At 36.6% G+C, this 21,993-nt stretch overlaps 1 protein-coding gene across 4 annotated transcripts in view; it reads right to left on the bottom strand.

The window, feature by feature from the left end:
* Positions 1-21,993, bottom strand: part of THSD7A (thrombospondin type 1 domain containing 7A) — a 269,424-nt gene that overhangs the window by 194,673 nt on the left and 52,758 nt on the right. For 2 of the 4 annotated variants that reach the window (XM_027723207.2, XM_039388626.1), the window contains exon 1: positions 4,840-5,481. In XM_027723207.2, the coding sequence (XP_027579008.1) occupies positions 4,840-4,999 (160 nt within the window). In that variant the 5' untranslated portion in view covers positions 5,000-5,481. Of the gene's footprint in view, positions 1-4,839; positions 5,483-21,993 lie in introns of those variants that run through there. The other 2 variants (XM_027723206.2, XM_039388627.1) reach the window with 2 other exon arrangements.

The following is a 21,993-nucleotide window of genomic DNA, read 5'->3' as shown; positions in this document are numbered from 1 at the left end:
TGATCCTTGAATATCAACCAACTCTCTTGGACCTCTCTGCCTGCAGGGCCTGTTCCCCTAGGATTCTTCTAAGAAGATCCCTGAAGAAGCTGAAGGCAGATCGCAATCTTGCTGCCCTGTTTCCTTCTCACCTCATACTGAACTCCACAACCTCATGGTCACTACAGCCAAACCTTCAGATAGCCAACGAGGCTATGATAGTTTGTTAGTAGGTCAAGCAGCACATCATTCTTTGTGGAATCCTTCACTACCTGTGACAGGAAGTTGTTATCAATGCTTTCCAGGAACCTCCTGGACTATTTGTGTTTTGCTGTGTTGCTTCTCCAGCACATGTCAGGGTAGTTAAAGTCCTCTACAAGAAACAATGCCCGTGACTTTGAGGCTGCTTCTAGCTGCCTGTAGAAGGCCCTATCAACTTCTTCCTCCTGATCAGGTGGTCTGTAGCAAATACCCTCAACAGTGTCACCCTCACTAGTCAGTCCCTTTATCCTAAACCATAAGCTCTTGACTTGCTTGTCATCGATCCCAAGACAGAGCTCGATACATGCCAAGTGTTGCCTCACATAAAGGGCAACTCCACCACCGTGCCTTCCTGGTCTGTTTCTCCTAAACAGTGTGTAGTCCTTCAGGACAGCATTCCAGTCATGTGACTTATCCCACTACACCACTGTAACTGCACTGAGATCAAAACCCTGTGACTGCACACAGATCTCTAGTTCCTCCATACTCTGTGCTTTGGTGTACAGGCACTTTATAGAAGTATTTGATTGCGTCAATATCCCAGTAGGGGTGCAAAGGGACGACCCATAGTTCTGTCTTGTAATTATGTCTTTGGCTGCTTGTGCTTGCTTGAGGTATTCCCTCTTTAAGCTTCCTTTTGCTACTAGAGTGGTCACTACAGTTCTCCCCTTCCCACACCTTATCTCTGTCGAGCCTGGCCCTGTTCCCATCCCCCTTCAAATCTAATTTAAAGCTCTCTCAACAAGTCCTGCCAACTCCTGAGCTAAGATTCTTTTTCCAGTTTTGAGACAGGTGGACCCCATTTTCTTCCAGCAGGCTTGGTGTTGTACAAACTGAACCATGATCAAAAAACCCAACGTCACTCTAAAAATAAAACAAACTGGACAATAAAAATTAACAAAAGTTAACACACGCGGATTTTTCTGAGTTGTGGCACATAGATATATCCCTTTTTTTTTTGTGCATACGTAGAAACAATTCAATAATATTCAGTAAAATTCAAAAGAAAATCGTAATGGTTAAGGTAGAATAAGAACGAAATTTAAAACATCTCAGGAACTCACAGAAAGTCAATGTAGCAGTGTAGAACCTGAATCAAGCAAATATTCATTGCAAATTAAATCAATAGAATCAGAGAAGGTAATTACTGATGAACAAAACAGGTAATTAAAAATCTTTTTAGACTTGAAAAGTTAAACATTTGGCAGTATCTACCTCACATCAATGGAATCACCAGCCCTCAGTACCACAGCTTCTCTTCCATGAGTTGCTAAAAGCTGCTGTTCTCTAGCACATATCATCAAGCAGACATACATCATGACTCAACTCTGGGAATCTAGCTGTTTCATAACTTTGCTTTAGTTTATGTTAAAAAAAGATGACTTTCCCAGTGACCACACAAAATGAACCAGTTGTGTATTTGTAACTGAATAAATTGCATACACCAGGTCTGCATGGTATGGAATGAGAATGTTTCGTGAGAAACCTAGTTTAAACACTAGTAACTATGATCAACTATGTTCATCTAAATGCCATTCAAAACTCTGAAGGTCCATTAAACACACCAGAACAGCAAATACCTGTTCTCTCAAGAGATCAAAAAAGTTACAAAAGCCAATACTTCAAAGCAGTTTCAGTTGGAGAAGTAAAAATGACATAGTGATGGCATCCATATCACAGGATGGTGGTCATTAGAAGGGACTTCTGGAGATAAGTTTTAGTTCAATCTCCCTGCTCAAAGCAGATTGTTCACAACATTGTCCATGCTGAATCAAAGATAATTGAGAACCCAAAAGGTTAAACTGAGTATTGCAAAAACCTCAGATTTTTATGGTACTACACAGGAGGATGGTAGTAAACAGGAAGTCATGACCCCTGAGAGATTTTCATAGGCTGGAAGCAAACACTTCAAATTTGAATCAGAACACTCCTCCCCTCCACCCAACACAACAAAAATCCCCCCAAACTGCATAAACAAAACACCAACCCCTCAAGAAAAAAAAAAGCCAAACCAAACCAAACAATCAAAAACCAAAAACCAGACAAACAACAACCCCCCCACACACACTATTATTCTATAGGAGAAAGAATGCCTCAATTCAAACCTTACAACCATTGCAGATTATTGTCAAGGGCATCCTTAAGAAAACACAGTGCAGTAAACCAGTATAGAAGACATGGAATAGCATACAGCAAGGTATTATTTCAAAAATCTTTAGAAATAAAAAATCAGATGGTTGCAAGTCATAAACAGCACTTACAAAAGCTGAAGACAGACTAAATTCAATAAAAAAAAGCATGGTTCTCAAAAAAATGGACATAACTGGTCCCAAAAGGCATATGATAAAGCTGACTTCCTAGACAAAGTCTCAGCTACACATTCCCCTACTCTGTCTCCCTCACAGAAGAAGCAAAATACCATCTGAATTGCATGAGCTCACTACTGTTCAGTTTTATTATTGCTTCTGATACTTCAGCTGAACTTTATAAATCCTATACTAGATAGCCCTTCAGATCACTGACCAGCAATTCTCCCAATTCACTTTCTAGATCCTCCCATAGGAGGAGGAGGAAAACAAAAAATTCAATAAACAGCTAAGAAAAAGAGTGCAAAAATTTAATTTAAGCCAAACAGAGATGCACTGCCTTATTCACAGCATCTTACCATTCATCATTTGAAAAGAGTCACTTTTGTTTTTCATGACTTGTTATTCATCATGTTATCATCAAATCACTGATGTTATGCCTGAAGTATTTCTTATTGCAGGCAAAACAGAGGAGAGAGTTCACAGAAGAAAAGCTGAAGGGAAGAACTAGCTCTTCACCAGGCAAAGTAATTAGATCATACCTGTTCTACACAAAAGTTTCTTAAGAGCAGTCTTTGCCAGGAAGGGAGAAAAGGGGTAAAAGACAAAAGCCAGCCCAGTTTCCTTCTTGCTGGTTTAACTGAGAAGACTTCAGAGCACGTGTACTATGTGCGAAGTAAGTGGACAGCAAAGTAAGTCCACAGCAAATTGACAGCACATGTTCTTAAGTAGTAGTTAACTAGAAATATTATTATCCTCAACCTTTTAACATTTTTAAATACAATTCTTTAAATTGTTAAATGGAGACATAATAAAATGCTGGACAGTTTATTCTACTGATGCCTAGCAACTCAGGGTAAATGTAAAATGCTGTATGAAAATGCTATATTATTACTGTGCATGTATTTAATCTCTTTTTAAGCGTGTGCTGAACATTTACAAATCTGTAATGGAAATGGAAATGATGTTTTTAATTTTTCAATGGTTCAAAAGTAAAAAAAGGGTCACTGTCATTGTATAACCCATCTTTCAGTCAGAAGTGAAAGTTGCAAAGCATTTTGCCTTCCTCAGATTTCTCTTTCTGGTGTTATTGGAAAGCTTGTCTTCTTGTTTAAATGAATTTCCTTTTAATCTCCTCCCTGAGCTGCTGGATAGATGGAGCCTCTTAAAAAATTCAGGATATCACTGTAATTGTAAATTGATCTGCTTCTGTGGCAGAAGGCTGAGTCCCTCCATCCAGGAAAGAGACTGTCTTCTCAAAGTTGTTTTTCAGACAAATGATTAATTTGAACTCTCTCTTGCTATTATATTATCCTTTAACGGAAAAGCAGTTTTTAAACAAAACTACCACTTTTTGGATTGTTTTATTCCTGGCAACATACAGGGAAGAAAGACAACTGGCAAAGAAATATTTCCTGGCTTGAATTTTTTAAATTTCCTAAAGGAGAGTATGACTCTACTTATATAGGAACTAAAACTATCAAGACAACTGAAATGCACATATTCATCACTGCTTAAGTCCTGAATTAATGTAATATATTAATAGACACAGGAAAATTCCCCACAGATTTTTAATGCAGAGTTAAGGCTGAAACACTGTTATGACTATGCAATCCTTAAAACAGACACGTAACTCATTAGGATCAAAGTAGAGGAAATTATCCATCTACTGTGGTGCTGAATCCACATAGCCTATTTGCCTTTGGCTCTTTGGTTATGAGATCTGGCATCACTTGGATTATTTCACCTAATCCATCATTAGCTTTCACGTGTCCTATATACTGTGCAACAAACCTAAATTTAACAAACCCAACTCCCCATCAATTACCACACTGAATATATTACATGTCAGCACAGGGCACAAAGATTAGACATGCTGAATTACACCTTTCTTTGTGAAAAGTCAATATTTTTAGAGCACTGTTAATGATGCGGACTCCAATTGTAATAAACGTTCCTTCCTATTGTGGACAGGCACTAATACTCTGACCTTTATGTAAAAGACAGAGCTACTACACAAAATGAAAAACCTCAGAAGACACAGAAAACACATGAGAGATCCCAGAAACAGTGCCACAGAGTCACTAATGTGTGTTTTTTTAATTGCAATATTTGCTTGGATGGTGGAATCCTGTAAGATGACCTATTTTTTTTCCCCCTATAATCCTACCAGTAAGCATTAGTAATTTAGATTAACTTTCTCCATCCACATAAACAAAGCACACAAAAAGGTTACTACTTACAACAAAAACTAAATACACTGCTGTTGTGTTATCACAGCATCCTTACTTACCGGTCTTCCACAAATACACTGATGAAGTTTGAAATTCACTTTGTGCACGAGCGTCCCAGATTCCCAGCAGCAGAAGCATGAGAACTCCCACGCACCGGGCTGGCACGGCAAAAACCCCTGGACCACGGCAGAAAGGAGCGCTCCCCTCACTCAACCCCATGCCTCCAGCAGCCTGCTGCTGCCTCCAAAACCCGCAGCACGACCACAAAACCTTCTTCAAATAATACTCCCCTCTTCAGAATTTCTTCATGGGGAGAAAGGGATTGGAAACCTCTCTTCTGCTATTGTGCATGGCAGTTGAAAAGGAAAAACTGTTTAACACCAGGGAACAATAGAGTCCTCCTCGCTTGCTCTTGCTGCTGCGGCGGCGGCGGCTACTCCTGCTCGTATGGTTGCTGCTCTACGCTCTTCCATTCAGCGGTTATAGCACTTTTCCATCAGCTAAAAGCGAGACAGCTGTCCGCAGGGGGCTCCAGCTGACTGAGCAGGTTATCTTGCTCTGGGAGGCAGCAGCAGTCATTTACACCAGCTGGAGAGAGTGAGAGACAGAGAGAAACAGGGATGAGGAGAAACACAAATATCCCAGTGCTGTAATCTCAGCGCAGAGAGTGACTGCAAAAGGCTGGCTTCCCAGACACGTCTCTCCCTGGAATATCCCAAATGATACACACTAAGAAGAAAAGAAGAAATCATCATCAGACATGTTTCAGAAACACAAGTCATTCAACCAGAACAGATATAAACAGAACAACATATAATAATTAAGAGAGCATCAGATGTTTATCCTGATAACAACATGTATGCTGCATTAACTGTTCTGTAAACAACAAAAAAAATAAGTGATTACACATGCATAAAACAGACAATTAAGACCTTACAAAGGAAAATGGAAGAAAATGTAGGAAAACAAACAAACAAAACCCCCCACATTACATTGTCTTGCATATTTATCAAATCTGTTTCAGGTAATGACATATAGCTATTTGTTATGGGGACAGATATGTATATGTATAGTGTGTATGTATGTGTAAGCATATCACCCCTGTGGAAGATGAAGCGTGCATATAATATATAATGCAAGATAACATCCTTTCCTATCCAGTAAGTATGTACACATATATACATGCATAAATGTCAACTGTGTAATTTAAAATAATTTGAAGATCAAGTTATCAATCATTTTACATATGAAAGTATTCAGGATACATTAGGCTGTCAAGATGATACAAAAACGTGGAGAGAGAAAAAGCTTTTTAAATAGGGATCTTTATCTCTCCCGCCCACTACACAGTGAACAGATGCAATAACAAGCCTAAAGATTGGGCTTCTGACATCTATAAACAAGGAAGCAAATGAAGAATTTTCAAGAAAACCTGTATCATATTCAAAAAGTTACATTAAAAATGCAAACAAAAATACACAGTATGAACACAGGACCCAGAGATGAAAAATGATGGAGCCATTGTTGTTTAAAGAAGAAACCCTCACTCAACCTCTCTTGGGACGCCTGTCATTTTGCACAACCTTCTCAGATTCAGCCTTTTCACATGCATTAGACTAAAATCAGTCGTGATCAAATAATTCCCAAGTCCTTGCCTGTTTAAATATTCTGACATCAGAGCAAATTAGCAATGTTGAAGGTTGCAAATTCGTCTTTGTTTACTTTCCACTCTGTTACGCCTCTAAGAGGGAATTAAAGGCTCAGGGAGCTCTAGCACCATGAGGCTGTGATTAAGAGAGATAAGCAAGTGTGGATTACTGTTCCTCAGCTGTTGAAAAACAGGCAACAATCAGGAGATTATAGGTTGATAAGGGATACACAGAAAGCCATGATCTTAACAAATTTATAGCATCCTGATGCAGAACTTGTACCCTCAGCTAAAGCACTTCAGAAAATAAATTTTATTCACTTATCCTACATCATGCTGTATTCACTTTAGAAAGCATGGATCCCTCTTCAGCCTGTGCTTTGTCGAACTAGACAAAACACTGTTTTAAATCAAAATTCTCTCTCAGTTTATTGATTTATAGCAATTTTACACGTAAATAATAGCACATTATTTAACATGCTATGTAGAGGGACTTGAGAATATTTAACCTAATAAAAACAATGCCAGATTCATAATTTATGAAAAATAGGATTAAGACTAAGGTCTTAAAGAAGTTTTAAGAACACTGGGAAATCTATGGCAATAGCTGTATTGACTCGCATAGTTAAAATAAAACATAGCTTACACATTCCTTTGAAAAATTAAGAGTAAAAATATTTTAGCCAGAGCTATGCATCAGAGGAAAAGTCAAGTTTATACAGTGACCAGGGGAAAAGGCACCCTTTTTGGAGTTATTAAATACAATAGATTCTACCTAGAATTTTTTATGAATGTATAAAGAAAGCCTCTGAGAATATTTTGTACGTGACTCAGATCATCTGGAAACATCATCAGGGAACAGATCATCCATGTAGTTGGCACAATGAATCAAAGTGGGTTTTGACAGCAGAACAAAGCAGTATCATGAGAGAGGGTAAGCACACATACACAAACACTCAAATATTTTCTTATATTATGCAACTATAGGACCGCATACTTTAAAATCACTAAAATAGAGATTATTAAAATAAAATATTTTCACATTACTTTTTATGGGTTTACCATTTTTTTGGTCAAAAAATCAATGAACTATGAGAGAACAATTTCATCTTTTTTGTTGTAAGATGCTATGATGAATTTAGAACTGTTCAGAAATATGTTACAGAGACAAAACAGAAAGAATATTAATAATGCAAATGTATCTGTGTGTCTGGAATAAAAAAGAAAAGGATTTCTGAAGAGCTGGTTTTTCTGGTTTTTGCAAACACTAGATCACTTATGTAGTACGTACGCTATTACTCAGGACAGGAAAAGGCTGGTGATACCACAGGCCAAAGAGTAGGCTGATGCCTGAAGACAGAGACCAACACCAATCTCACCAACCTAACTGCAGGGGTTGGACTTTGGACACAAGAGGGAATATATCCTGACTGTAAGCATCCACTGCTGTCAGCACGCCTTACACGGAATGCTTTGTTAGAGTTTTCCACCCCAGTGTATCCAATGTGCTCCTACCCTCTTCCTATTTGCTACTGGAGTTCCCTCCAGTTAACAGTGCAACCAATATTTCCAGTTCACTGGCAACCCATCTTATAATATATACTTAACAATCATAATGAATCAGTTTTTTATGGCTTAGACATTCCCAAAGAAATGGTTAAGTGCTTTTGAGAAGAAACCTCTAGACAAAGCATAGAAATAAACTACAATTGACATTGGTATCCATGTCACAAACTTAATATTGTCAGTGTTGTCCCTTAGAGCACCAACATATGAGCCTTGGTAGACTTTTATTCAGATACAATTATTTCTTTAGATGTAGATGTGGCACTTAGGGACACTGTTTAGTGGTGGACTTGGCAGAGTTAGGTCAATGACTGAACTCAATGATCTTAAAGCTCTTTTCCAAACTAAATGATTCTATTATTTTATTTGAGGCAAAGCAGCTACATGAAGTCTGTAAACTGCTCCAACAAATGACTGATAACTTAGCACCTTTTCATTTTCTTGAAAAAAATACAACTAACCTCAAAGACCTTTGTGAAAATGAGGCAGAGTTAACTCTGAAATATTGGAATTACTTTGTTCAAATCTCCAAGCATTAAACAGCTAGAGGATGACAAAACAAACATGCCATACCTTTTTTTTATTGGAAATAGAAATGATAACAAGATATATATTTCAAATAGAATCACCCTGCTGGTATGCCTCTGCTACCGGGAAGTCCCTTGACTTTATGAAATGCCATGAATAAAAACTTCAGGTTCATATTAATCTGACATTCTCATGATGTATTTCTACACATAGTAAGGTCAAAGAGCATGCAGAGAGTACAAAATATATAGGGCACACTTGTTTCTGGGGTAAACAATACAAACCGAAGAGCTGCATCCAGCATCACTTCCATTTGCCTTCAATTTCAGACTCTGGTTGAGCTAGAAATCTTTAGAAAAGTTTCAGTCCATTTCTCTAGATCTGTAGAAGATGTTTTATGGACTCTACAGCTGTACCCCACAAAACCATCTGTTCTGCATGAGTACTAGGATACCACAAAAAACCCACCCAAATTCTAAAGAATGAAAAATATTTTATTTCTTGTGTAGAAAAGTCAAAATCCCCTCCATCTGAACTCTGTTCATTTTATCTCCAAGACTTTTCCCCCTCTCTTAAGTGTAAAAATGACAAATGCTGCCAGAGGCAAATAAGACACCGATTTTCTAGACATCTAACTCTACAGTTATAATGAGTTTATTACAACCAATGACTACTGGATAATACAGTACCACATATTTCTGAAAAGCACTCTAAATTTGTAACATGCTGATACGGTTCAGTCACCGTATTAGGATGCCCTTGGATATATCCCCTTCGTGGGATGCAGTGGTATGGTTGCACCCCTAACTTTTAAAGAAGTTAGGAAGGTGTAGCATGTTCCCCTACATGCATGTTTGCCTTGCAACATCCATGATCTAAATAATTCACGTAACAGCTAAAAAAAGCTTTTATTCTCTTCATTCCCTGGCATAAACTCATGGGCTAGAAATTCTATCTCTGCATTTTGTAAGAGCCTGACATCCGTGCAGATATTTTACTACAGTTGCAGGTATATTGTAATAATTGCCTTGAGATGGGAACTGCAAGAATTTTATTAGATATTAAGAACTTCAGGATGGAATAGGCTGTACAGTGCTCTTCTAGGCTTTGCTGCAGATCATTAAGTACTATTTACCAGACTAAGTAACAGTCTCTTATTTTACTTCATATTAGTGCTAGAGAGCCAAGCCAGGGAAGCCACAAAAAATATCCTAAACATGAAAAATCTGGAAAAAAAATATTAATATCTTTGTTTTTCAAAATCCAGCAGCTCCAGTGTTTAAGTCAATTTAAAAATTAAATGTGCTGTGCAAAACTTGCAGCTGAAAAAAGTTATTTTTTAGGGATCCTAAACATATGGCCTCTAGGTGTCACACTCAACCATGTCATAGTATGCTAGAATGGATTTCTCTTATCCTTTAATAGCAGGTAAGAGACCCTGATTTTGTCCTTTCATTGTAACACATCCTCTTTTTAAACTTGCAATATCTAAAACAAAAAAACAAAACCAACCCAGCCTCTTTCATACAAATAGTATAATTTTTTATGGTTTTCCCAGAGCAAATGTTTTTGCAAATATTAGAGATATCACAACGACTGTTTGTTAAATTTGTATCATTCTTCTAGATCATGGAATTGGAGAACAAATTAGGAATTTTGAGAGTTATATGTGTGAGTTGCACAGAAGTAAAGCATTGCATGTATAAAATTACTGGAGTATGTTAATAATGTACACTTAAACTCTTCAGTATTTCCTGATGACTTCAAAAAATTTGCAACAAGGAAAAGTCTAGTTCTGACTTTACAAATGCTTTGCTTTTGTTAGGGTAAGTTAGTAATTCTTGGACTGATTTATCTTTTTTAAGGTTTTCTTTTAATTGTTTGATTTTACTGGTGGGGGGGGAGGTGGGGAAAGCAGTGTTTGTTTGGTTTTTAATCTAATTTAAATCTAGATCTTTTCCTAGCCTTAGCCATTTTTTCATTGGTATGGTGTGGGTTTTTCAGTTACAGAAAAAAAAAAGTGGTTTTTTTTTTAACCTGGTGATTGTATTTTTTTTTTGTAGATCCCTTTGGTAGGTAACAAAATCAACATTCTTGGCACGGAACATTCTTTGAAAGAAAGCATTTGTAGGGAGGGCACACTAAAGTATGGCCAGGAAGTATGTCTAGAACAGCTTGGTGAGAGATCAAGCTAGAGGAATTCAAGTAAGAAATCAATGAATTTATCAAGGAGGGCACCTAGCTTTGGATCAAGATACATGATGAAAGAGTGTATTTACCATCTTTGTTTTCAAGAAAAATGTTAGTTTTAACTTGATGATTTAACCGAGGAAAGGCTACTGGGCTAAACAGATCAATGCCTTTGTGAAATGCAGTGGCCCAAGAGCTGCAGAAGGCCAGATTAAATTAGATAATTCTACTATCTGGCTTTAAACTCTGTGAATAAATTTTGTCATTTCTGCCCAGATTATATTGGCTTCAATGCCAACTGCATGAAACAGAACCTATTCAAAGATCAGAACTGGCTGCAAAGATCAAAATTTTCTCCGTGACTTTTTCTATGTTAATTTAAAAAAAAAAAATGTTTATGAGTAAAATAGTGAATTTTTCACTTTTGGTAATCTCTGCTCCAGGAAAGAAACTTGAACTTTTCTTCTACTGTTCATGTAGATCAGTGTACCCTTCTTATCATAACCTCCAAAAAGAAGTCTGCACAAACTAGAACCTCTTCTATAATTGTGATACCAGTATGCACTTGCTTACAGAGTGCTAAGGGGGAAAAAAATAAGATTGGGAACAAAAGTGAGCATGGGACATAAAGCTAACCTCTGAGTTAGTAGGACAGAAAACTTGGGATAAAAAGAGCCAAGAAAAAAGGGCAAAATCAGAATAAGAAACCTAAGTGGAGAAAAAAATACTGGGAGGAAATAGTGAAAACCCGAATTTGTGTGGGTGTGCTATATACTGTTTAGTCTTATAATGCATTTGGCATTGATCTACAGTTTGTGTACCTATGTGATTAAGACTTCACAGGCAATGGAGCTTTTTTAATCCAACTTTAGTTACCTCAGTTTCAGAAAGCCCAACACAGACTTCATTAATGGACAAAACAAACAAACTCAATTGACCATAATTGCCATTTAGAACCAGTTTTCTAACTCCAAGCCCATTATACTAGACTTTCCAACAGACAAACAAACCACAGGATTTTAATGGGACTTTCCAAGTCAACTCTGTTCCTCCAATGTGTGCATGTACTTTTGAAATTTGTATTCCTAAAACCAATGGGAACAGCTAGCCCCTATGCCCAGCATGAACTTATGCTGAAAATAAATGTTTATCCAAGTAATATCCTCACTGGAGAAAAACAGTGATTAAAACTTATAGTTGTACGTGCAAATAAGTAGAATTATTCACAGGACCTTAAAGGCAGGCAGGGAGATGTCACAGACGAAATGGAGAGCTAAGTATTGAAATCCCTGACAAGGGGAACAGAAAGAGAATGGTATAAACAAAGAAAATCAGTGCCCATTATTGCCTTTGAAAATCCTCTCCAGGGAGAGCTTAGTAATTTGCACATACCAAATCACCTTAAACAAAAGCCACCTTCAGTCAATTTTAAGCCTTTTCCTTATTAAAATCCTATTGATTGATCATTCTTCATCTAAATGTCTGACAAGCCAATTTCCATTTTCAAGGAGGGAAATGTTGCTCTTCTTTTTCAGGTTATAAATCACTCAAACATTCTGTTATCAACTCTTAAAATAGTTAAGTAATAGAAATTAATAAGAAAATTAAACAAGGCTGCTTTCTTTTGTGAGTTGTTGTTTCATTAGTGCAGGTTTTTCTAACTTGACCAATACATTTAGTGGTTTCCAGAAATCGACAGACTCATTAGCAGTGACAAACACAATATAGGTGGAAATAGCTTTTAATAATTTGTTAACCTCTTAAGAGTCCTAACTTAGCTAGCCAAAAGTATAGCTCTGTGTTTTGTGCTGGTTTCAAGAGTTCGATAAACAAGAGGAGTATAACTTCAGGAAACTGATAATCAATCTCACACCATTCTGACATGGGGTAAGATGAGGTTAGATTTAAACCATTCTAAGTTAACAATCAAGGTTCAATTTTGATTTGCTAACTAACTAAGCCCAAATCCCATTATATCATTAATAATAATATTTTTCAAAATCTTAGGTTATGAATAAAGTTGGAGCACTGAAGATAATATCTCGAAATAAAACCTTCACTCTCCAATTTTTATATAAAAGTTTCACAAGTGTGTTCCATCTGTTATACTTTCATTACATGGTAGATGCTTTACCTGGAAGGTAGAGGCAAATCTACTGATCAATTATTGAAAATTACAGGTCACTCGTTGAAGTCAACTCTGGAGCAAACTAAAATGCAAAAAGTAAATCTAAATAAGGAAGGCAACAAAGTCAACAAATTCTAAGCAGATATTAATGAAAGCAGGTTATCATTTCAAACCACAAAGACTAGTTTCAAAACGCTGAGCTGTATTAACTAAACCTCCCATTCTCCTACGTGCTGACTTTTCTTCCTCTGCTGCTGCCGCACCACCATCCATCCTCTCCTACATTCCGTCACACCAATATTTCTGTGGCAAAAAGCAAGCGAGTAACCAAGTCTATGCACCGGGATAGTTGACATTACAACCACACATAATTGGGTTTTCTGCATGCAGATGACAATGCATCGAATGCATTCTGTGTGCTGCCGAAAAATGAGCTCTGAATTATCAGCATTAACATTAAAATTAGAGCCTCACTAGAGGGATCAAGCCAAGCTTAAGGTGATGTGACACTTCAGGGCAGCAAAAAGATTCATTAAATTTGCACCATTGTTCTTCTGTAGTGACAAAAGACAATATTGTCAGTTTTCTCCAATTGCTATTATATATGTATATCTGAAAATAGGATAAAAAGATTACCCAATTAACTGTTAGTGGGAGCTCTGGTAATCCCACAAGTTTTTCCCGTGAGGTTCAAAACTAACCGCAGTCTAAATAATTGACAGTTGCATCTACACAATCTCTGCAGAATATATGACAACTTACTTTGATATTCTGCTCACTGAAGGAAGAAATGGTGTGGAGGAGATTAAAACAAGAAGTTTTCTCAGTGACTGAATTATTATTGAAATACTACAGAAACTTGCAAAGCAGTTGTCTTTAGATCATCTCTGAGTTCAGTTGTAATCATCCAGCTAAATGAGAGCATGATTTCCCTGGGACAAGGAAATTTAATTTACACAAATGGAGTGTAGAGCACTGAAAAAAATGAAGCATGACTTTGAAACAACAATGACAACATTTGAATGATGCCGAGTTCAGGTAAAAAACAACCTGAGTTTAGGTAAAGAGATGAATATGATTTATTAGTGCAAAAAAAAAGGCACGTCATGCATAAAGCAAAAGTCAAACTTCACATAAGAACCTGTTTCCTAGATGTATCAATAGGATAAAAATAATTTATGATTCTTTCACATATTAACATTATGCTAACAAGATACTAACACAATTTATGTCAGCTTGAATTCTCTTTGCACCCATATATAAATACAGATACAACACATAACTTCAGTTGTCTGGCTGATGTATTGATGCCTGAATAGGTGGTTACTCTTCTGAGATACCCCACACAGCGAAAAGAAAATGGTAATTTCTGTAAGATGTTGCTAAAATACTCTCACCACTAGGTCCAACTCCATCCAGTGCTTGCAGACATTTCTACGTATGCTCCAACAGTAATGTCTCCATCACACAGATTGACTCAGAGGTATTTTCAATGCTTCAATGTTTACAGAAACTATTTTTAGTATATAAGTATTTAGTATTTTTCTTTATATCAACTATAAAACCAAATAATTTTACGTGAAGAATGATGAAGACAAAAAAAATATTCTGCTTCCTCCCAAAGCTACTAGAAAACCATTATAAGCAACCTTCTTTAGAGACCTTGGAGGATTACTGCATGTTAAATCCCCAGATCATTTTAGTTCTTTCTTCTTACAGATATACAGGCAGAACTATAACATATGTAGAAGTCTGCCCATATCTGATAACTGTACATGATCTAATCTAAAGAAGTTTAAGTATCATATGGGCTTTGAATACCCCCCAAATACTAAAACTTGCTGAATAGCAGGACACATATCTTAGGCTCAAGTAGGGTGCCATTCAATAAATCCAATAAACTCCTGTAAAGTTACAGTGTTGCCATAGCAAAGTACTATCCTGACAGGATTCAGAAAAGAACTCCATTATGTCAAACACTTCAAACATGCATATGCCTACACCAAATCACCTCTCTCTGTCAATAACTGGTTGACTGGCAGTCAACAAAATACTTGCTTGATTTCCAACCTTGTGAATCAGATTTTTATTTTTTAATATAAAACTTAACTACATTGAGTTATTTGACTACAATGATCTCTGATAAAAATTATTCTTGATTTGCAGATAGGCAGTTTAGCAGGGCTTCTTCTAAGCTCCCAAGACAGCTTTCATATCTGAATGGACTGGTGAAGTACAATGAAGGTTCCCTGCTTCTGCTATTGTCTTTAGCCAGGATAGAATAACTTCTTTCCACCAAACATTAGGAAAGTCCGAAGGAGATCATCTATCACAGAGAGAGATTTTTGTAGTGCTGTCTTGATAAGAAATTCTACAGAAAAAAAATAATTGAAATATAAATAGGGGATAGCATTTTCATTACATTCACGTGTTTGGTACATAATTCAGAAACCCAGTCTCTTTTTTTTCCATTTGAAAAAAAATAATTGCAGTAATTCTCTTTAGTGTTTCATATTCTGTTTCAGATTCCCATCCTTATGCTACCCTACAATTTCAAGTAGTGATCTTCATATGATATCATAATGAAACAGTCACAAATGAGTTCCTTTGGCTTTGTATAATGGAATACAGAAGACTGTATTCATTTGATTTGAGAATGGATCATTAGCCACTGTATTCTTAAACCATTTAAGAGAAAGAATTTGAAATCAAACAATAAATAAACCTAATGCATACCTCTAAGCAGAAAGTAATTAAAATAGATAGTAAACATTTCTTTTATTGTTTGCTTTTCCCCCTAAATTATGATTTTTGCAACAGTTCTTTAAATGGCTTTCACTTTAACTGCATTGCAAAAACGAGATCATATTCATTGTATGCTCTTCATTAACTCAACTGATGGTGTTTTAATTTTTACAACATGCAAAGTCTGATGTTCATTTTGCAATTTGACATAGCTAGTGTGTGCTGAGAATAATTAGCTTCAGTATGGCAGAACAAATGATTTCTTTGCAAAGTAAACACTGTTTTTTAACACAGATTATTGGAAAACTTTCAAGGTACTTCTTGTCTTACACAAAATCAATACTTTCATTTTTAATTAACTTTTTTGTGTCCTGTTCTCCCCTAATGAACTAATAATCCACATTCTATCTGATGGCAAATATTAAGAAAAGATGAAAAATGACACTTAGCACAAGTGTTATGTCTGCTAAACTGAAACACACTGGATTATAAACAATAAATGCAGTTTAAAAGACTAAGGACTAACCAGAGAGGAAACAGCAAGGAATTTCATTACAACTTACCAATTCACTGCAATTTTATTACAAATTATTAAGCTATGATGATACTTTGCCTAAGACTTCCCATAAAAAGCCAAACATCACACCTATAATTCGGTGAACGTACTATCTTATTAACATGTGTAGGTGTCGTATAAATGAAGTTGAACAGTTAGAATCTTCCACAAAATTGTTCTACTCATCTATTTTCAGAATTACAACATGGTATCCATGATGTGACATCTGGAACTGTGCACTTATGTTAAAACGTTATGAACATCAGTACAGACCATCTTGAAGTCTGTAAAGCTGCAACCCGATGCCATTGTTGGCTGATTTCATTGGGAGTCTGTGGCTGTCTGGCTGACACACACAAACACACACACGTAGACATTGTGGGGAAACACTGGTTACACAGAGGCCCAATATCTTGCAGATGCCAAGTGCCCAAGTGTGGAAAGGTGCAGGCTGTGACCAATCCATCACCCAAAGCCTGACACTGGGGCCAGTTGGAATGAATACTGCATTCTCTCCTTACCCCAGCTCAGTTGTGCTAAACCACTGCAGAGCCAAGTGGGGCACATGTCAGTTAACTTTCAAGATGGGTATGTTTGTGTTTGCATGTGTGAGAAGATTTCCCTCACACAGCCCATCCTTCCTAGTTTCGTCCACTAATAAATTGAGTACAACAGTACTACCTTGTCTAGAGTTCAACTCCCTCTCTCCCCATCACAACATCTTCTCCCAAAATGCTCGCATTTTATGTTCCCCATCACAGAAATAACTTTTAGATCTCATTGTGTTCTCTAAAAGCTGTATTCTATAAAAGCCTAAGGGAAGAGAACTAACCCTACAATCAAAGAAAAACCACCAGAATATATCTTATTCCTTAGCACCCTCAACAATGACATCTGAGGTGTTTTTCAAGAAGTGGTATTATTAATCTCTTACTGTGGTAATATAAAAGTGAAGGCTCCATGAGTTAGACAGAGTCATTGGACTTCAGGCCAATCACACCTCCTTGAATATCACTCAGATGGAAGAAGACAGTTATTGTGATCTTCAAACAAAAATGAAATGTTAATGTTGTATTAATAAATACTAATTAGGATGAATTTTTTTCTCTCACTAATATATAAGAGTAACATCATCATGGAATACAGCAATAATCCTAGCCTATTCTCACAAAATTGCAAATTACTTTGGCAAGAACAGGAGAAACAAACTCCATCAATACATAAATCAGAACTATATATAGAACTTAATAGACTCTTCAGATCTTCCAGGTAAAGAAACATAAACAACAGCCTGAGTTAAAGCCAGTAGATAAACTGATAAAGAGTTGATAATGCTGAGTTTTAGCCATCTGTACCTAAAACTTCCTAACCAGATTTGACTTTTCTGTAACACTCTAACATTCTACACAGACTAGATAAGAAGTTTAGAAAAAAACTCACAACAGGAACAAAACAAAAATAGAAACACCCACCCACATACCCAACCCAAAACTGAACAAAAACCCTCTAAACCCAAAACCCACCCAGAGTATAACCTTGACATAAAAATAATAATGGCAAGAGAGCACAGTTCACCCACCCCAGTCAGTGCCACAGCAGGTGCTGTAACATCTCACAGTGCTGAGCCCAACTCTAACCCTCAGCACCTTGGACAGAGGCTTGTGCAGCTCCGTTGACGTCAAACACTTTTCTGCTTCTAACTGTCTATTAAACAAAGCACAATGTATAAGAATACTTCTTATTCTTACATTAAAATTTTGCTCTGTTAAAATACGTGCATGCCTAGTAAAGTATGGATGAACTGGCATAGCTTGAGGTCATCCATTCCTTGATACAGAAACCATTATAGCCTAAGACTATTCTACACGGTTTTTTACATACATCAGAGACACACTCTAAAAATACTCCCCTTAGAACTTTTTAATTCTGTTTTGCAGGACATAAAACACTATCTTTGAGCTGTAGTGATGCTGTTCTCAGAAGTTAAATTATTACTTGTGCTGTTTCTCCTCAATATGTCAGAAGCCGTAAAAAATAAAAAATAAATAGAGCAGCTGGATAAAATGAACTAAAATAAGATAATCACAGAGTACCCTGAGTTGGAAAGGACCCATGAGGACCATCAAGTCCAAATCCTGGTCCTGCACACGACAAAACTGAAAATCACACCATGTGCCTAAAAGCGTTGTCCAAAAGTTTCTTCAACTCTGTCAGACTTGTTGCTGTGACCACATTCCTGGGGAGCCTGTTCCAGTTCCCAACCACTCTCTGGGTGGAGAACCTTTTCCTAATATCCAACTTAAACCTCCCCTGACACAACTTCAGGCCATTCCCTCGGGTCCTGTCACTGGTCACCACAGAGAAGTCATCGGTGCCTGTCCCTCCATTTCACCTCATGAGGATGCTGCAGACCACGATGAGATCTACCCTCATACTTGATAAAAATCTATTAAGAATATAATTATTTCAGTACGGGTAAAAATAGTCTATACACTTTCATCCAGATTAACGTAATAAAATATTATGAAAGTTAGGAGAAAGAAGTTTATGGAGATGGGAAAAAAAAATCTGAATCAGTACAATATCAGTGAGTTTACCTTTAAAAAACAGAAGAAAATCCAGCAATGTAGAACAACATTGTCTGCAGGGTCAAACTCCCTCAAACTCCTTTGGATAGCAAAATTTGTCACATTTATCATAAAGAACTTACACATACTTTTAAGATGTTTCACATAAAAACAGAAAGAAATTAGAGAAAAATATTACTCTTTTAACAATATGAAACAATTGTGATTTTATTGAGCCAGTTTAAATTGTTATTCTGAAAGCCAGCATAAGCACAATTAAATTTAAACCTTCAATTATTATGTAGATTACACTCAGATGAGGCATAGGAGAATTTTTGCTGATGTTCACTGCAAGAAATCAATATAAAACTAAAAGAAAAAATATTTATTTTAGAGATGCTCTTAAAAATAGACTCAAAAAATACTATTTGGATCCACCTGCAGGCCATTTCAGAAAGACTGTAGTTGAGGGGATGAGACAGCAGGGAAACCCATTCAAGCTGATCCAATTTAGATATGTAAATTTTATCTTGTGTGTTTGAAAAGAACATTATGGCACAGCATAATTTGCACCTTGAGTTCCAAAGAATAATATTTCTAATCTAATGAAAACATGCCTCCATTGTTCACTTTCCACTCTCCAGGTTTGGGCCAATCTACTGAGCTCCTACCCATTTAAAACTGTTCTTTTTTTCCATATTTGAAACAATTATCTAACACTAAAAAAAAAAAAAAAAAAAGAAAAGAAAAAGGAAAAGGAAAATAGAAAGGTATTCATTTTTGAAGTTACCTGAAAAGGTGATGTTACAAGTGGCTGAAAGATGCATGATACAGCCTTTAATAGTAATGGTGCTAATGTAATCTCCACTCTAGGGATGAAATGCTAAATGAAACAACTGAAGTTTAAGATCATATGTTTGACACAGTGCACTGTTACCTTATTTTTGTGTTTGTTGTTCCAAAATAGTGATATTTGCTTAATAATAACATTTTGTAAAATAATTTTTTTTTTTTTCCATCCAAGTTAGTGTAACAATACTGATGACTGGTTTGGTCCCCACAATATACACTTGCAACTATGATCTATTATTATTTGTTCTGATTCAATGAGTATCACTAAAGGACAAGACAACATGTCTTACAATTCATGAACTTATATGTTATCCTAAAAAGAACTCGCATAACAGAACTAACATTGATGCTGACTAGAGTCTAGCTCAACAGACACTAACAATCATAAGTTCAAATGCTTCAGAGCAAATTTTCCTCTCATTAAATATTAGATATTATATAGATAATTAGATATTGAATGAGAAATTACATATTTGATATTGTAAGGGTAGGTACAGTCAGAAAACAAATCTATTTTGGAAGAAATATCGCAAAGATTAATTGTCCTGGTTCCAGCCAGGACAGGGTTAATTTTTACAGCAGCCAGGAGGGAGCATGGCTAGGACTCAGAGGTTATTCTATACCATCCCACATCATTTTCCAGGGACAGGCAGGCTCCTTTCCAGGTCGGGGTAGCGTGGCTGTGGCTCAGGTATTGCGGTTTCAGTGTGGGAAGCAATCGTGTGAATCATTCGCTTCTCCTGTACCCTCTGTTACTAATATTTTTGCTGTTACTGTTTGTTTTCTTATTTCATTGCTATTTCCAGTTAATTATTCTTATCTCAACCCATGATCTTTAACCTTTTGTGCTTCCTATTCTCCTCTCCAAGCAGCCCTGGGGGAGAGGAGGAGGGGAGTGAACAGGGGTGCATGGTTTGGGGTGTTTCAGTGGGAACACTAAACTGGGGAATACAATTCATAAACCACGACATTATTAAACACATAAATTCATACTGAAGCAAACTAAAATATGTGAAGTGCAGTACCAGAAGTGTAACTTGTACATAAGTAATACTTATTAATCCTCTCATTATCATACAATTTTATTATTTTAAAACCATAAAGAAACATGTATTTAAATTCCTCAATTCATAAAAATTAAGCTGTAAATTAAAATATTGAAATAATTGAAAAAAATCTTGAGTTCTGTGAACATTTCAGATGTGCCTTTAAATTAAAAGTGGAACAATGCAGTTTCACTACATTAAGAGGCACATTTTGAGGTAAATTGAACATCTTTATTGAACGTTTCCCACTTCAAACTGGCTCTTCTAGGGTTAGTCGTAGTATACAACTCAGCCTCCAAAACTTTGTCTATGAAGCTAACCAAATAATGAGCTCTATTCTGATAAATCCTCAGCTTCTCACTTGTCCCAGAAGTACAAGACTTATCTGTTTATCATTTTCATCCACTCTGGCCACTGTGGTAATAAAATAACCACACGATATTACTGAAGATTACAGTTACAAGTCCTTTAGCTACTAACCCAACTACACTTGACAGTCTGTTAATAAAGGTTAAAAAAAGAAAAACAAAGGCTTTAAGAAGAAATTGCTTTCAGACCTTCACTACACGTAGCTGGTCAGACTGATAGTTTATTAAGAACATATCTCTCCAACTACAAGTTCCAAGTAGAAGAGATTCCTAGCCACAGAAACCTGGAAGCATGAATTTCGAGGAGTATGTCTGCCTCCACCACACTGTCTCTTTTTTATTTAGTAAAGATCAAAGAAATTTTGTAATATGTAACTTTCACGGCTTTATTGTAATGACTCCGTAACTACAGGTCATGTAAACAAAATGCAATTAGAAGAGGGACCAGCAAACAAAAGGTTAATCTGCTGAAAATGAGCTTAATTGAGGACTCCTCCTATGCTCTCCATCCAAAACAATTACTGGAATAGTCCCAGTCCTGATGTTAGCAGGAACTGGCACAGACTCTGAATCAGGAAATCAGCACAGGAAAAGTACAAGGCCTATGCCTGTGCTATCCAAAGCAGAAGAGCCACAAAAATAACTTTGCAACAATAAGTTCTAACCAGCCCATGAAACAGGGCAAAAGAACGAAATTCAGCCCAGTTCTAAGGATGTTGGGCAGCTGTGGCTTGTAAAACAATGAATAATCTGAAGGGGCTCAGCAGCAGGCAAGATTGCAAGATGCAGCATAAGATCCCTCTGTAGAGGCTGTGGGAGGATGCCTGGAAATGGAATGGTGAATGAGGAAGCCTTAAATTCTCCATCAGATAAAAACCAAACATGCAGTGGGTTAGAAAGGCTGGGTCTTGCCCTTAACTCTAGGTCACAGAGGAGCTAAATTGTAAGAGTTGTTCCATGGGTGTGGGTTAAAGAATACACCTGACATCTGTTGTATCAAAAGCATTTAGCCACATGGC

This window comes from Pipra filicauda, unplaced genomic scaffold (genome assembly GCF_003945595.2).
Source record: "Pipra filicauda isolate LSUMZ 115617 unplaced genomic scaffold, ASM394559v2 scaffold66_size7647185_pilon, whole genome shotgun sequence".
Lineage (NCBI taxonomy): Eukaryota > Metazoa > Chordata > Aves > Passeriformes > Pipridae > Pipra > Pipra filicauda.
Note: the sequence above shows the minus strand (reverse complement) of the source record. Positions and strands in the feature narration are given on the sequence as shown.